The 13,684-nt window shown below is 51.8% G+C and overlaps 5 protein-coding genes across 5 annotated transcripts; 2 read left to right on the top strand and 3 right to left on the bottom strand.

Moving 5' to 3' along the window:
• Positions 1 to 965: 965 nt before the first annotated feature.
• BDW47DRAFT_104481 (nucleotide-diphospho-sugar transferase) lies at positions 966 to 2,671 on the top strand. The gene is made up of 5 exons (XM_024812339.1): positions 966 to 1,553; positions 1,613 to 1,707; positions 1,764 to 2,129; positions 2,216 to 2,350; positions 2,422 to 2,671. Exons 1-5 carry the CDS (start codon positions 1,133 to 1,135, stop codon positions 2,443 to 2,445), a joined length of 1,041 nt encoding a protein of 346 aa, XP_024672904.1. The 5' UTR covers positions 966 to 1,132; the 3' UTR covers positions 2,446 to 2,671.
• A 562-nt stretch (positions 2,672 to 3,233) lies between these two features.
• BDW47DRAFT_117073 (cutinase) lies at positions 3,234 to 4,043 on the bottom strand (the record flags this gene model as incomplete). The annotated part of the gene is made up of 3 exons (XM_024815029.1): positions 3,234 to 3,498; positions 3,591 to 3,891; positions 3,974 to 4,043. 3 exons carry the CDS (start codon positions 4,041 to 4,043, stop codon positions 3,234 to 3,236), a joined length of 636 nt encoding a protein of 211 aa, XP_024672903.1.
• A 1,023-nt stretch (positions 4,044 to 5,066) lies between these two features.
• BDW47DRAFT_104480 (eukaryotic translation initiation factor 3 subunit D) lies at positions 5,067 to 7,307 on the bottom strand. Its single transcript, XM_024812338.1, has one exon. The coding sequence runs from the start codon at positions 6,933 to 6,935 to the stop codon at positions 5,172 to 5,174; it is 1,764 nt and encodes a 587-aa protein (XP_024672902.1). The 5' UTR covers positions 6,936 to 7,307; the 3' UTR covers positions 5,067 to 5,171.
• Positions 7,308 to 8,836: 1,529 nt separating this feature from the next.
• Positions 8,837 to 9,726, top strand: BDW47DRAFT_20992 (hydrophobin family protein). The gene is made up of 3 exons (XM_024818450.1): positions 8,837 to 9,314; positions 9,415 to 9,479; positions 9,604 to 9,726. Exons 1-3 carry the CDS (start codon positions 9,032 to 9,034, stop codon positions 9,640 to 9,642), a joined length of 387 nt encoding a protein of 128 aa, XP_024672901.1. The 5' UTR covers positions 8,837 to 9,031; the 3' UTR covers positions 9,643 to 9,726.
• A 252-nt stretch (positions 9,727 to 9,978) lies between these two features.
• On the bottom strand, positions 9,979 to 11,576 carry BDW47DRAFT_20989 (NAD dependent epimerase/dehydratase). The gene is made up of 5 exons (XM_024818449.1): positions 11,457 to 11,576; positions 11,149 to 11,393; positions 10,940 to 11,087; positions 10,593 to 10,865; positions 9,979 to 10,521 (listed from the first exon to the last, which is right to left on the bottom strand). The coding sequence occupies exons 1-5, from the start codon at positions 11,529 to 11,531 to the stop codon at positions 10,192 to 10,194; spliced, it is 1,071 nt and encodes a 356-aa protein (XP_024672900.1). The 5' UTR covers positions 11,532 to 11,576; the 3' UTR covers positions 9,979 to 10,191.
• Between the last annotated feature and the right edge of the window lie 2,108 nt (positions 11,577 to 13,684).

The raw sequence follows: 13,684 nt of genomic DNA, 5'->3' as shown, positions 1-13,684 counted from the left end.
ACAAGCTTCTGGAGGAGAAGATTATTGCACCGTGCAGACTGCAAACCCTTGTGCAATATCTCATCGAGCTTCTTATCATGGGAGCTGGTACGGGGAGAGGACTCCTCTTCCTGAGAAGCTACCATTCACCAACGCACCAATTCGACAACTGCCCGCAGAAGTGCCTCGAGCGCAGACGATGGATTGAGAAACTGCCCCCAAATACACTCATCAAGCCACATTCCACCAGTGTTCCTCGAGGTACAACCTCAGTTTCGTGATTGAGCTGCTCAGGCCAATCCGGAATTAGCGAGAATGGATCGATCGATATTTTTTGATATCTATTGATGGACGGGCTCAAAGGATCCAATGTTCCGACACCGAACCTTGCCATGGCAGAGCTCTCATCGTCAAACACCCCAGGGTCGTACGCCCCGTTCTCGTTCCCTTGGCTCATTCATCCTGTATTCCTTCGCTTGAAAACACATGGAATTTCTTGCTCTGTAAAGAGCATGGGGGCCATTGGATCGGAAATTGGGCTGCAGGCCTACCCTTGCCCATTGGTGCAGATAGAGAGACCCATATCGATGGCCCCTGAGTTTAGCGTCTCTAATGCGCTTGTTGCCCCAATATTGGCGTTAGACGATCCAACACCTGCTAAGCGTCGGATTGATACTGATGATGTCCTCCGATGTGCCCTGTTGATTGTGCTGGGAAAACCCAGAATGGAAAGGCCGGTGTTCTCTCTGGACCACTGACAGCCAAATTCATTTGGGCCGTTGCTGGATGGTTGGTTCGGCTGGAGCAGCGTGGAGCATCCTGTTGGCTTAGCGTTGGTCTTAGCGCCAGCCCCCACGTTAAGACAAAACAGGAAAAAAATTAGCCATGAAAGGAACGGGCCTAACATCGGAATTGTAATAAACCGAGGAAGCCCAGGCTATCGCTTGGTCTAATCATCTGCAGAGCGTTTGAGTGACTGACGTGAGGCGGAGTCAATCGAAATATCCCACGTTGGCGATAACCATCCATGTCGACACAGCCCTAACCTGTCACTGCCTACCTATCTGCCCAGCAACTGCGGGGACGGTCCAGCTGCCTGGCCGTCCATTCTGTCAAATCAATTTTGTAATTTAATTCGGATAGTTCCGTTGCAATGTGGCAACTGCCCCCCATGGCTTCACCTAAGTTATTGCGCCCTCTCGCGGTCATTCTTGCGGCCCTCCTGGTGATCACCACGCTCTGGCGACTTCGCATCAGCGTCCTGGAGCCTCTTGTTCCCGACGACCTGCTACATGGCCACGCCGAAGAACCGTCGGGAAATGAAGAAACGGACTGGTCTCGCTTCGCCTACGTGCAGTATGTCACCGACGACAATTATCTCTGCAATTCAGTCATGCTTTTCGAGAGGCTCCACAGCATGCACAGCAAAGCCGATCGCCTGTTGATGTACCCCGACAACATCTCCACCGCGGAGGATGACACATCACTCGAGAGCAAACTTGTCCGCAAAGCACGCGATGAATATAATGTGAAACTTCAGCCAATTCAGGTACAAAGCCGGCCGTCGGGTGATGGTATGTATCTCCCTCTGCGACCTTTTTCGGGACATATGAACGCTAACTCACGCGAGAAGCGACCTGGGCTGAGAGCTACACCAAGCTCCTCGCTTTCAACCAAACTCAGTATGATCGAGTTTTAGGCTTAGACTCCGACTCAACTATCCTTCAGGTAAGCCGCCCGCCATCATCTGCCTACTAGTCGAAGACAGATACTTACCAAGACAGCCCATGGATGAACTCTTTATGCTCCCATCATGCCCCGTTGCGATGCCACGAGCCTACTGGCTGGACCCTAATGGCCGCACCATGAGCTCGCAGCTCTTCGTAATCGAGCCGTCCGATTTTGAATTTGGTCGCATCATGGAGAGCATTAGCCACGCGGGTGGGTCTGAATACGACATGGAGATCTTCAACGAGTTGTACAAAGATAGCGCCTTGATCATCCCGCACCGCCCTTACAATTTGTTGACTGGAGAGTTTCGGTCCGAGTCGCACACGGCCTACTTGGGCAATTCGCTGGAGCAGTGGGACCCCGACAGGGTGCTGTCGGAGGCCAAGTACTTGCACTTTTCCGACTGGCCCGTTCCTAAGGTTGGTACTTTGTTTTCATTCATATCTCGATCGAGTTGTCGGTTTCCTTGATCAAATAACCCGTTTACTAACGCTCCATTGTATAGCCTTGGATCAAAGCCCGCCCCGATGTGATCACAGACAAGCAACCGGCATGTCAGGCGGTTCCCGAACAGCCGGAGAACTGCCGCAACAGGGACCTCTGGCTGGGAGTCTATGAGGATTTTACCCGGCGAAGAAAGGTACGTATCGTCGCTGGCGGCTGAAGAGCCGGGACACCAATTGTTCGAGATATCAGCTGACCAGTGCATAGGCCGTTTGCGAAACTGATGTCTAAGAGCCTGACTTGCTGGCTCGGTGGCTGGGCCATCCAGGCCTTGTATTTTTATCAGGACGCCGCGATCCCCAAGGGGCGAGACATAACTTCATATAATTTTTTTGATTGCCGTGGTGGAAGTAACGACCGTTCCACATTCCATGGTTTCTAGAGATGACTTGTGCATATTTTGATTATGACTGATTTTCTGCGATTTGGTGTAGATATTTAAGCGTATTTCTTTTTTGGTTAGGGATCTTGGAGTATTGAATACCATAGCTTTTGAAGGTATCCACTATTCAGTAATCACAGTCCTTACAGATGAGGTGCCTGGTGGACAGCACTCGCAAGCTGGTCGAGCGTTTGAGCCAGTCGATTCAGTCTATCGTAGTTATTAAGCTCGGAAGATTGCATCCAGAGCCAACCGAGGAAACTGGATGGGTGGATACGATGGATGTTGGGTTCGGCCATCATTCGGGATATGACAGAAGTGAGGTTTGGGTTGATGGAAGGTTTGGGCTGTCGACCTCACTCCTTGTCATGCAGGGACCCGTGATTGCACTCCATGACTAACAAGGAAATTTAACATCCTGGGATAAATCACATTTCTCTCGAGTGAGCGGCGCATCAATAGTGTTGTATATATTTTCAACAGTAGGAGCTTCTTCTCCCTATTCGCTTCACACTCTAGGTGAAACCTGAACACCCGAAGTAACTAGATTCAGGCGACCTGCACCCACATATCATATCTCCCGGTCAACGAAGCCCAAGCCAGAACCCGGCATGGTGACACCTCACAATGTCAAACCTTACTCCAACTTCTCTCCCAAAAACTTCACCGCATCATCCACATCAGCCATATAAGTAAAATGCGGCGGAGCCACAATGAGCATCCCATCGCAGACCAGGTCGCCCTCCGCACAATAGATCTTGACCTTTTCGGGAGAAAAGTCAGGGATACGCCCATCGTCCTGCTTATTCCGCGTGTCGCCAAACAGCACAACGCCATCAATCTGGCTCTTGACCTCGTCTGACAATTTGGGGATCGCGCCGTGCATGACAGCTGTTCCTTGGCTGTTTCCACGTGCAAACAGACATCTCGTCAGCCAAGTCGAAGACGGAGAAAATCATTGGTCAAGAGAGAGGAAATAACAAGAACACCATACCTATACCCCCCAGCCACTATCCTCGTCTCAGGACACTTGCTCGCCGCAAGCTCAAACAGTCCCTTTGCCTCCTCGATCGCCTCGTCCGATGTCCCTGCTGGCAGCGCATTGTCCCCGATCGTGGCGCGGTATTTGGGTCCGACGCCCTGACATGCGACTGCGTCGTCACGCGCAGACTTGAGCCCACTGCAGACGCCGGGGCCGGTTGACCCGCCCAGGAGGCCTTGCTCGGTAGAGGCGCGAGCAAAGATGAATGTCGTGGGTTGGCAGTCGCCCGTACGAAGGTCGTCGCCGGCGTCGGCTGTTTGTGTTATTTAGCGTTAGTTGGGGGTCCAGCATAGTGAATAGTATGTATATAGTATGTGTCTAGGGTAATGACTTACACTGGCGAGAGAGGATGGGACTGGTAGCTGCTAGCGAGGCTAGGGCTAGGATGAGAAGCTTGGAGTTCATTTTGCTTAACGGCCGAACCTTTCACTTGGTTTGATAAGATGATGTTTCTGTAAAAGAGAGGGAAGTCTGTCGTCGATGTCCAGTATACATTTTCGCAGGACGACCACCACCATTATATATCCTCACACCCTGATCCAAATCTAGGTAACTAGATACCTACCTACTATACCGGTGGTATACTCCCTACCATCCCCCAAGGTTCCCCCTCCGACGTTTCATCTCCAAACTACCCCTCTCATCCAAGCGACCCAACCACACCAGTTCTGCAGCATCGGTAGACCTACGCATTAGCCGGCAGTGGCAATGCCGTGCTCCGAGGTACGCGACATGCTCGGCAACTGTCAAACACTGCCTAGTCTGCGAGGATCCGAGGGTAGAGTATAGTATAGTACATCTTGGCCCGGTAGAATATTCTCGGGGTGTTTCAGAATGAAATCAAACCCCAGAATCTGAAACCGCGAAGATCAACGTGATCTGCACTTTACAGAACCAACCCAGGAACTAAGTAAGTAAACCCCGAACATCGGCGGTAATCATTTGGGTAACTAGCCGTTTATCATCTGAGGCTTTTGGTGGGCTATGTTAGAGAAACTGTGATTTGTGCCGTGGGGATTCGAACTCCGGTAGATAGCGTTTCAGATATAGATATTATGAGCAAGTATGTGGTTGGAGACGTCTCTGTCTCGGCTACAATCATACATGGCCAAGAAGAGCCCTTAGGTAGTTGACGGGCTCGGTACCGGGTTTGGGTTGTCCGGTGGGTTGATTCCTTGGTCCGGTTTCTAAGCATGGGTTTGGGGTCGAGGAAGGGAATGGGGTTTGTGTTCGAAACAAAGTGTTGAATGTTTGCCTTGGGCCGAAGTGTTAGGTAGATTAATTTGTTGCTTTGTGAGACAAGACCGTCGTCCTAGAGAATTTATCATCAGCATCCTGATTGAGTTGTATCATATCGGGATGTGCATAGGATGTCTGTCCGGCTACCAGTGGTCTACGGCTACTGAGGCAGGCTTGGGAGGTGACAAGTACGATAGGCCTATGGAAATCCATTCAGCTAACTTTTAAGATGCACGCAAAATAACAGTGGAAGGAAACATGAGATTATATCATAAGACAGTAGCATCGCATCGTTTACTCCTCATCATCCTCCTTGGCGGCCTGGGCCTCGGCCTCTTCCTCGTCCTCGTCCTCCTCAAAGGCATTGACCGGCAGGCTATACAGGCGGACGACGGGACGGTTGGGATCCTTGATGAGCAGGTACTTCTTGGGCTTCTCAGGGTCCTCATCGGCATCCAGGGCGCGGATGCGGTCAACGATGGTGCGGACGATGCCCCAGCCGTTGCCGATGTTCAGGTTCATCTGGGCGGCAAACTCGCGCGGCTTGTAGCCGACCACGCCGAGGACGACGTGCGAGGTGGCGTTGCGGGGGTTGGCGCGCGACACGAAACCCAGCTTCATGCCGTCGGCCTTGGCGAGGACGGCCTGCGTGGTCCAGCGGGCCAGCTTGCAGCTGTTGTTCTTCATCTCCGTGGCGACGACGGCACCGCGCTGCGACCACAGCTTGCTGCGCCAGTCGAGGGCGTTGCCCGAGCCTTGGGCCTTGCTGTCGAACTCGTTGAGCGCCTTGAGCACCAGCTGCTGCTCCTCGCCGTTGACGGGGTTCTTCAGCACGGCGTCGACCTCGGTCCGGATGATCATGTTCAGGGGCTCCTCGTCGCGCTCCAGGGACATGTCGAAGCGGCGGTACTTGTAGCCCTTGGAGGCCGGGGGCTCGGTCTCCTCGCTGGCGTTGTAGAAGGGGTTGGGGTTGTTGAGTTCGACCTTGGCGTCCTGGGACTCGTTGACGGTCTGCAGGGCGAAATTGTGGTTGATGATGGTCGCTTCCATGGCCAGGGAGTTAGGGGTGTTGATCGACTCCTGCTTGCCCGCGGCCTCGGCCATCTCCATGGGGGCGTCGATGGCGTTCTCGTTGACGGTGACCAGGTCGAGGGAGGCGCCCTCGCGCTTGTCGAAGTAGATCTTGTTGCCCTGGTGGGTGACGACGATGTCCCACGAGTAGACACTGCGAGGAGCACACATGAGCATGGAGATGATGTCGGAGGTGGCGAACACGGTCGCCTGGTCCTTCTCGGCGAGCTCCTGGATGATGGGATCCTGCGAGGTGGTGACGTTGTAGGCAGCCCGCTCGGGAGCCTGCAGGCGGCGCTCACCACCCTTGACGGGGGCCTTGTCGTAGGAGCGGTCGTAGTAGTACATGAAACCGTACGAGTCGAGGTCCTCGCCCTCGGGGGCCTCGAGGTTCAGCTTCAGCAGACGGGTGAAATCCACCTCCTCCAGCAAGTTCCACTCGGGGCGAATGTTGACCGACGGCTCGCGCGTGCGCTGGGGCTTGTCGTAGTCCCTCCAGCCGAAGCGACGACCACCACGGTTGCCACGACCGCCGCCGGAGCGGTTGTCATAAAAGCGGTCACCTTGACCACGGCCACCACCAACGCGCTGGAAGCCCGCGCGGCCACCGCGCTGAGCACCGCCGCGCTGACCGCGACCACGGAAAACGGTACCACCGCCGCGGCCGAACGTACGCTTCGCGGAGGCACGGGTGTTGTCGACGACGGAGAAAGACGACTCGTCCTCGGCGACCTGGACGTTGAAAAGGCTGGAGGCACCGGCACCGTACACCTGCTGGTCGCGGTAGTTGCGCTGGTATTGCTGACGACCACCTCTCTCACCACCCTTGGAATCCGAGGTCCAGTCGGCCATGCGGCCGAGCTTGTCACCCTTGGAGAAAGGAGCGTAAGGGACACCACCGAGCATGTTGTCGGTCGGGGTCGCGGGGCCCCAGGTGTCGTCCGCCGGGAGGGCGCCGACCAGGTCGGCAATAGAGGTATGCGGCATGATGTCTGGAAGATAAAAGGAGAGGGTTAGAAAATGGATCCCAGACGGTAAGATGAGACGGATTGGTGATAGAATTACCGACTCGAGATGGCGGTGGGATTGAAAGCGGGTGGAGGATCAACCGATGAAGTTTTTCCTTTTCCTTTTGCTTTTCCTCTTTTGTTCTGTGTGTCGCGAGTCGTGGCTGGAGACTTGGCATTCGGCCACACCAGCACCGCCACAGACACCTTTCTTTGTCAGTGCTGAGTCATTGTTGGTTTGCTGAGTCAACAATGAGTCATCGTCTTGTTATCTCGAAATTCCATCACTAATATCGATCCCTAATGATAACCAACCCAAACCCACTATATGGGCCAACTCCTAAGTGGTTCCTCTCCAGAGTGATCGCGCCTCCCCTACTGATCCTTGGGGATTATTAACCGGGAAATTAATGGGGAGAGCTGTCTCCAGTCCTTGTCAACGTAGCCCATGCCTGTTCAGGATGCAGATCTTGAGACGAGGGGACAGGCCAACCCCAACCGAAAGGTGGCACGGGTGGATATTTGACCACCTTGGCACCTTCAGATCTTGGAGGTCTGTTGTTGACCTCGCCACAATTCGAACCGTTCACCTGGTCATCAATAAACTAACTGGACTTGCATTCGAGGGCAGCGTTCGGCCAACTCTGGAGGACAATCACGGAGAACTGTGCATATCGCTGATAGACGATCATCGTTACGTAAAGACTGTTCGGAAGCGTACATGATACACATCATATCCTTGCACTTGGATCTCTATCATGGCGTTCCTGCCTATCGTAGGAGGTACCGTGAAAAGATCTCACGAAAGCCCGCATATCACAACCAGAGTCTCGGGAAGTTTGCAGTCCGACGCAAAGTACATGTGCTGGTGATGACGTATAGGAACTGGGGCAAAAACAAGGTCTGAACCAGTCAGAAGACCCTAAGCGCTTATCTACCTTTGTCTTTCCTTACTCCCCTGTTGTGCCTGGTTGAGCCTTGGCCTTGATTCAGCCTGTACCGTCTGCCGAACACTCGGTCAGCGAGGAGATAATCACGGGTCGGACATCAAGTCCAACTATCCCTGTTGGTCTATTGCTTTTTCTGGAAGAAATGCTCCTATCGCTCACCTCGTATGTCTCGGGAAAAAATTGGCCCTTGCAGGAGGATCGGCCTATAAATGGTCGATCTGATTCGGCGCCCATCTGGAGCTCGTGGTGGGACAGGCACCTCTGACTGATAAGGAATCGGCATTTAACAGGCACTTGGTAGGGCTTGGACGGCCCCTTTTCCCCGAATCATCTCTGCTTTTTCCTGTTTCTACTCGAAGTTGCCCCTAACACTAGTTCCGTCGAATCAGAATAAACGCATCGGTAGAGTGGACCATGAACCACTGTAGTATATGGGATATAGAATGGGGACTGGGACACTGGGATGGGGCCCGTCTCCACCCATCTATCTCGACTGCTGTTGTTCCTGCAGCAGATCTGCGCACTAAATAGCGCCAATATCTGGGCTATTGATTTGTGAACCCGCTTTCGTTATTCGCTCTTACTTTAGAATCCCGTTCACTACGGGGAACTATTATACGGACGTAATGGGTCCTTATCAAGGATTGCAGATCACTCCCCCAGTCCGATGTGACTTGTCTTGTCTACCTGCACTTACTGACAGATACCGCCATGGTTAGACGATATGATTTGAAATGAGGAATTGTTCTTTATCTTCGTCTGCTCAATGGGTCTACAACTTGATTATGAATTCTTCGTAAACAATAGTCTTCCTGATGGAGTCGCGCTAGCCCTAACTGACTGCGATCTGTGGAGAACACGTCCAACACATTGTAGATAATGGATACGATGCCGTCATTGGGCCACAGGACGATTGACGACAACTGCGAGGCTTTGCTAAGGGGTTCACGATAATGCCATGTAATCAATCACTCGGTCTTGCCATCGGACCGCGAAGATATAAAGAGGGTCTCATCCTTCCCTGCTGTCCATCCTCAGATCCTCAATCAACTCAAAGTTCAGTGTCCATTTCTCTTCCCTACTCAGTCACAAAGACAAACCCTCACAAACCACCTTTACAAACACAATGAAGTTCTCCACCGCCCTGTCCTTCCTCGCCGCCGCCGGCACCATGGTCTCCGCGACCCCCGACGCCAACGAGCAGTCGCTGCAGAACAAGCTCATGGACGCCGTCAACTCCGGCAAGCTCCAGGCCACTACTTCCAGCAAAGCCGAGGACAAGTCTAAGTGTCTGCCCCCGCTGCTGTGCTGCGGCTCCCTGGCCACTCCCCTGGACCCCCTGGTCGACCCCATCCTGGAGGGTCTCGGCATCAACGCCGCCGAGATCGTCGGCTCTCTCGGCCTCCTGTGTAAGCCAGCTAGCCCCATTCATCCGACCAGACCTTTCTCTACACTGGCTGCTGGCTAGGTAGTATATGTCTGCTCTGACCAATGCTGATGCTTCTACAGGCCACGCCTACGAGAAGGACTCTTGCGACTCCGCTCCCAAGTGCTGCACCGAGGTCAACCTGCTGGTATGTTGCCACCCCCGCACTCTCCCCCCCACAATTCTTCACGACGAACCATGAAACCTTGCCCATCTACTTCTCCATAAACCCCCACAACCAAGACGAATCCCCAACTAACAATTTCCTACAGGGTGGTCTCCTCGCCGTCGGTTGCTCCGATGCCGAATAAATCAGCCGATGAAATCCACGCCTCTGGTCCGGGGACCCGGATGGGGACGCGTGCGGGCCACCAGAAATTCTACCCGAGTTTGGTAGACCCAGGGAACGATACCATATACTTTCCCCTTTCTATATGAGGATTATATAAATTGTAATTGTTATTTTTGATACCTGATGGATGAGATGTTTTGCTGTGTTATTGCTGCTTTTATGGTCTGATTGGATGGATGCTGTTTGTATAGTACCTATGGCTTACTGGAATGGATTAATTTATGGATTGATAGTCATTGTTTTGTTCTATATTATCTAGGGACTGGAGTTATAACTAGAGAATGGTAGGTTGGGATCGCTAGGTATGGTCTTGTAGTCGACTAGAGATAGACCATTCTATTGAAGTTGATTTCTACCTATTGTAAACAGCGGTACATTCAACACTGATACTCCCATTGGCTTTCATTCCTCGACCATATTGACTCACCAACCCGTAGAGAAGTGTTACAAATCTCATCGAAAGCATAAAAATACATATACTATACTATCACCTACGTTATTTTCCCCCTTAGATGACCTTGTGGTCAAGCATCGACTGCACAGCGTCAACCACACTAGACTCCAAGTCCTTATACTGCCACTTGCCGCCCTTCGTCCCCTTATCTAGGATATCAGTACTGACATGCAGATCCCACCCAGTAGGATGCACGCCAGGTGGCAAGATCTGCGAGGGCGTTCCCTCGGGGACCCGATCGCGCAGCGAGGGGAAATGCTTCCGGATTGTGTTCGCGATCAGCTGCGGCGTGATCAGCTCGGCGACGAGCACGATGCGCTGGTTCCCGGCGGCGGGGTTGGTCAGCGAGTCAACGTGGCTGCGTGCGACGTCGCGTACGTCCACCTACGAGATGAGGATGTTAGCTATGTTATGGATACTACTATAGTTCTACCATAGTGAGATGGGGCGCTCACGAAGTGGTTGAACGGGAAAGCGACTCCCTCGATCTGGGAATAAGTCCCGTTGAGGAAGTTCGCAATAGCGAACTGGTTCGTCTCGTTGATGTTTTGGGGCCCGCGAATGGGGTGGATCATGGGCCCCGTGATGATATCCGGGTTGATGACGACGAGGTCGAACTGCGGGGAGTTCGTTTTCATGAATTCCCATGCGGCTGCTTCGGCTCGGATCTTGGATACGTTGTAGCCGAGGACAGTGTCGTGTTTCTCGATGGCTTGCTCGGCCGTGACCTGTTTCATGTGAGTTCAATTATTCTTCTAGGAGCTGAGTCGTGGGGTCTGTTTCGTGTGGGACGCGCGCGTACCGGGTTCCAGTCCTTCTCGGTATAGGGTTCCCCCTCCTTTGTCATGTCCTCGAAAGAGTCGAGTACAGTGACTGCACTGCTCAGTACGATGAAGCGCTTCAGGGTGGGGCCTCCGTGACGTGCTGCAGCTTTCAAGATCTCCGTCGTCCTAGTAGGGTTCAGGTGAGTGAGTTGAGATGAAGAGACAAGAGAAGGGAGAGGGTACTAACCCCAGCTCCGCTGGCTCAATCACATCCTTCTGGATATCATCAACTTGGAATTGCACCGGCGACGCCGCGTGGATCACGTAGTCGAAGGGAGGAGCCGCATTTTGGAAGAGAATATCGAAGGGCTTCTTTGAGGTGAAGTCCGAGACGATGGCGAAGTTGATTTTGCCTTCCCACTCGGGGTGGGTCCGGAGGACCTCCTTGGCCTTTTCTTGCGATCGTACCGTCGCGGTTATAGTGTATCCCTCCTGCGTAAAAAGTCAGCTCTTGACCTATGTGATGCGCAAGTAGTGGGGGTGGAGGTGACGTACGTCGACAAGGATAGCGAGAATGTGGGATGCGACGAAGCCATTGGCTCCGGTAAGAAGGACGTGCTTGCCTGACATGATTGTGCTGGATTTCCTTGACTACTGAACAATGCGGTCCTTAGATTGTATGATAGGCCCGTCTTTACACCCGGCGAAGATATAAGTCTTTTCAGGCGGATCGCCCGGAGTCGAAATCTCCATATATTACGTAAGTGTGGTCAAGTATGGACGACGACTGACGGAGACGGAACCATGGGAAAGTATCTACGCCGATGATAATTTAAATAGACCATTGGCTTAGCAACTGCCACTACTACTTCAAAAATGCAGGGAATGGTTATGGGGGCCATGATCTTCTGGGAAACGTATCCGTGAGGAGGTTGAGAGTATCCTTAATGGTTGGCCCGCTGGACATGGTAGTTTTGGAACAAAAATACCCGTGTCGAATGCCATACTACAGTGAATTTCCGGGATCTTAGTCGTGAGGCTCCGGAATACTTAGGTTTTTCTTGGTAGATGTGACAAATTATGGGGAGTATTCATGTGGAGATGGTCTCATAGGCTCAACTAGGGTTGACATATCACCGTACAACAAAATCATAGCATTAAGGAGCTACCCTAGTTTGGATTAGGATTAGGTCCTGTATAGTCAGTGATACAGCAAATGACTAGAGTGACTACATGACTCATTCATTAATGCTGGTTGTGTGTTTAGGAAACAGGGTTAAGTCCAAGTTTTGAACAAGAAATAGATTGCATACGTCTCGTAACTGTATAGGCAATCTTCGGTAGCTTGAACCTTATCTTGAGTTATCGCAAATCATTGCAAGAGGACTAGCGGGAAATTCCTTGGGTTTCAATGATGCGCCTGGCCAAGCTTGTCCTGTCTCGCCCACACATGCGTCTGCGACTCCGAGATTGTGGATGTCGAAAATGAAGTTAGCGAGTGATCGCAAATTTTTTTTTTCCAAAGCTGCCTCGGATGCTGCATCCAGCCAAAACACCGAGCTATAAGATCCAGGGCGCGACTCTGTGTAAGCGATAGCAAGCTGGGTCTTGCCGACACCACCCATACCACCGCGGACTACACGCTGTTGCTTTTGGAACCTGTATTTAGGGTGTATGTTTGTTGCAATCTCATCAAACCTCGTTGTGACGATCGACAAAGTGTCTAGCTGTGATGTAAGGCGCTTGGCCAAGACAGGTGCCAACTAGCCCATGGAAGCTAAAGCCTCCTTCAGCTCTAAGATGACCACTAACAACGTTAGCTACTGATTTTCAATCTGAGATTCTAGAAAGAAAAACTGGGTGTTTAAGCACAAATCGATACGTCTATTAGAGAAAGAACTGGCAACGAATCATGACTTGTCAAAAATTAACAAATCGTCGAAACAAGAGGCGCCCGTTATCTGCGCCCGGCTTAGGCTTCACTTCAGATTCAGTGTAATCGACATAATATGGTTACTGATACTTACTAGAATGGGGAGGTTGAGTTCCGACATGCGCAATAGTGTTGAAGTACGAGGCCGTGTGCCCTTTCTTAGCGGTCGAGCTTTTAGCAGATTGCAAATCTGCGAGAATATCTTTGAGGTCTACATTCTGCCCAGACGTAATAGCATTCACCGTGAACGTCTTCAGTCAGCGTAGACATGAGCTCTTCAACTTCATTTCCTTTTCCAACCCTTCGAAATACCTTTGCGTATCGTTTATCCCACGCATCCTTCTCGCCAGGAATGACTTTTTCGAATAATCCTCTCAATCTTTTGACCTTCTCGTCGCATGCAGTAAGAATATCTTCTAAAGCATTGCAAACATCTGACGGCATTGAGTCTCTACCTGATTCTAGGTTGTTCTTGCATCTCCGAAGAAAATGGAGTATGACGGGCAGTTGGCGTCCAACGACCTTGAACGTCTTAGTTAACTTAATGTCACTCTGGGCACTGTCGTAAATGTTGATCGAGGCCTCAAGAAGAGTACTGACCGCAGGGATGCTGCCGATCACCTCTAGGCATGACATCTTGGAATGATGTCACGACGAAGTGTGTGCAGTTGAATAGATGTCACAAGCGTGGTACAGAGTAGAACAGACATAATTACTTGATAGGGGAAAAAAAGAGGAGTGGTAATCGAGCCTCGATATAAATAGAACACCTACTACCAACGTACATCTCGAGGGAATATCAATCGGGCACCTGGAGGCAGCCAGACCGCTGCCTATGGTGGAGAATTAC

This window comes from Aspergillus candidus (genome assembly GCF_002847045.1).
Source record: "Aspergillus candidus strain CBS 102.13 unplaced genomic scaffold BDW47scaffold_17, whole genome shotgun sequence".
Lineage (NCBI taxonomy): Eukaryota > Fungi > Ascomycota > Eurotiomycetes > Eurotiales > Aspergillaceae > Aspergillus > Aspergillus candidus.
This window is presented reverse-complemented; position numbering and strand designations above follow the sequence as displayed.

What these genes read in the sequence shown, in the direction of transcription:
- BDW47DRAFT_104481 (XM_024812339.1), top strand. Translation starts at nt 1,133, where the DNA reads ATGTGGCAACTGCCCCCCATGGCTTCACCTAAGTTATTGCGCCCTCTC. An exon ending in CCGACTGGCCCGTTCCTAAG is followed by an intron (nt 2,130 to 2,215) that starts GTTGGTACTTTG and finishes TCCATTGTATAG; the next exon opens with CCTTGGATCAAAGCCCGCCC. An exon ending in ATTTTACCCGGCGAAGAAAG is followed by an intron (nt 2,351 to 2,421) that starts GTACGTATCGTC and finishes ACCAGTGCATAG; the next exon opens with GCCGTTTGCGAAACTGATGT.
- BDW47DRAFT_104480 (XM_024812338.1), bottom strand. Translation starts at nt 6,935, where the DNA reads ATGCCGCATACCTCTATTGCCGACCTGGTCGGCGCCCTCCCGGCGGAC.
- BDW47DRAFT_20992 (XM_024818450.1), top strand. Translation starts at nt 9,032, where the DNA reads ATGAAGTTCTCCACCGCCCTGTCCTTCCTCGCCGCCGCCGGCACCATG. An exon ending in CGGCTCTCTCGGCCTCCTGT is followed by an intron (nt 9,315 to 9,414) that starts GTAAGCCAGCTA and finishes ATGCTTCTACAG; the next exon opens with GCCACGCCTACGAGAAGGAC. An exon ending in GCACCGAGGTCAACCTGCTG is followed by an intron (nt 9,480 to 9,603) that starts GTATGTTGCCAC and finishes AATTTCCTACAG; the next exon opens with GGTGGTCTCCTCGCCGTCGG.
- BDW47DRAFT_20989 (XM_024818449.1), bottom strand. Translation starts at nt 11,531, where the DNA reads ATGTCAGGCAAGCACGTCCTTCTTACCGGAGCCAATGGCTTCGTCGCA. An exon ending in ATTGAGCCAGCGGAGCTGGG is followed by an intron (nt 11,088 to 11,148) that starts GTTAGTACCCTC and finishes GAACCCTACTAG; the next exon opens with GACGACGGAGATCTTGAAAG. An exon ending in CTTTCCCGTTCAACCACTTC is followed by an intron (nt 10,522 to 10,592) that starts GTGAGCGCCCCA and finishes CTCATCTCGTAG; the next exon opens with GTGGACGTACGCGACGTCGC.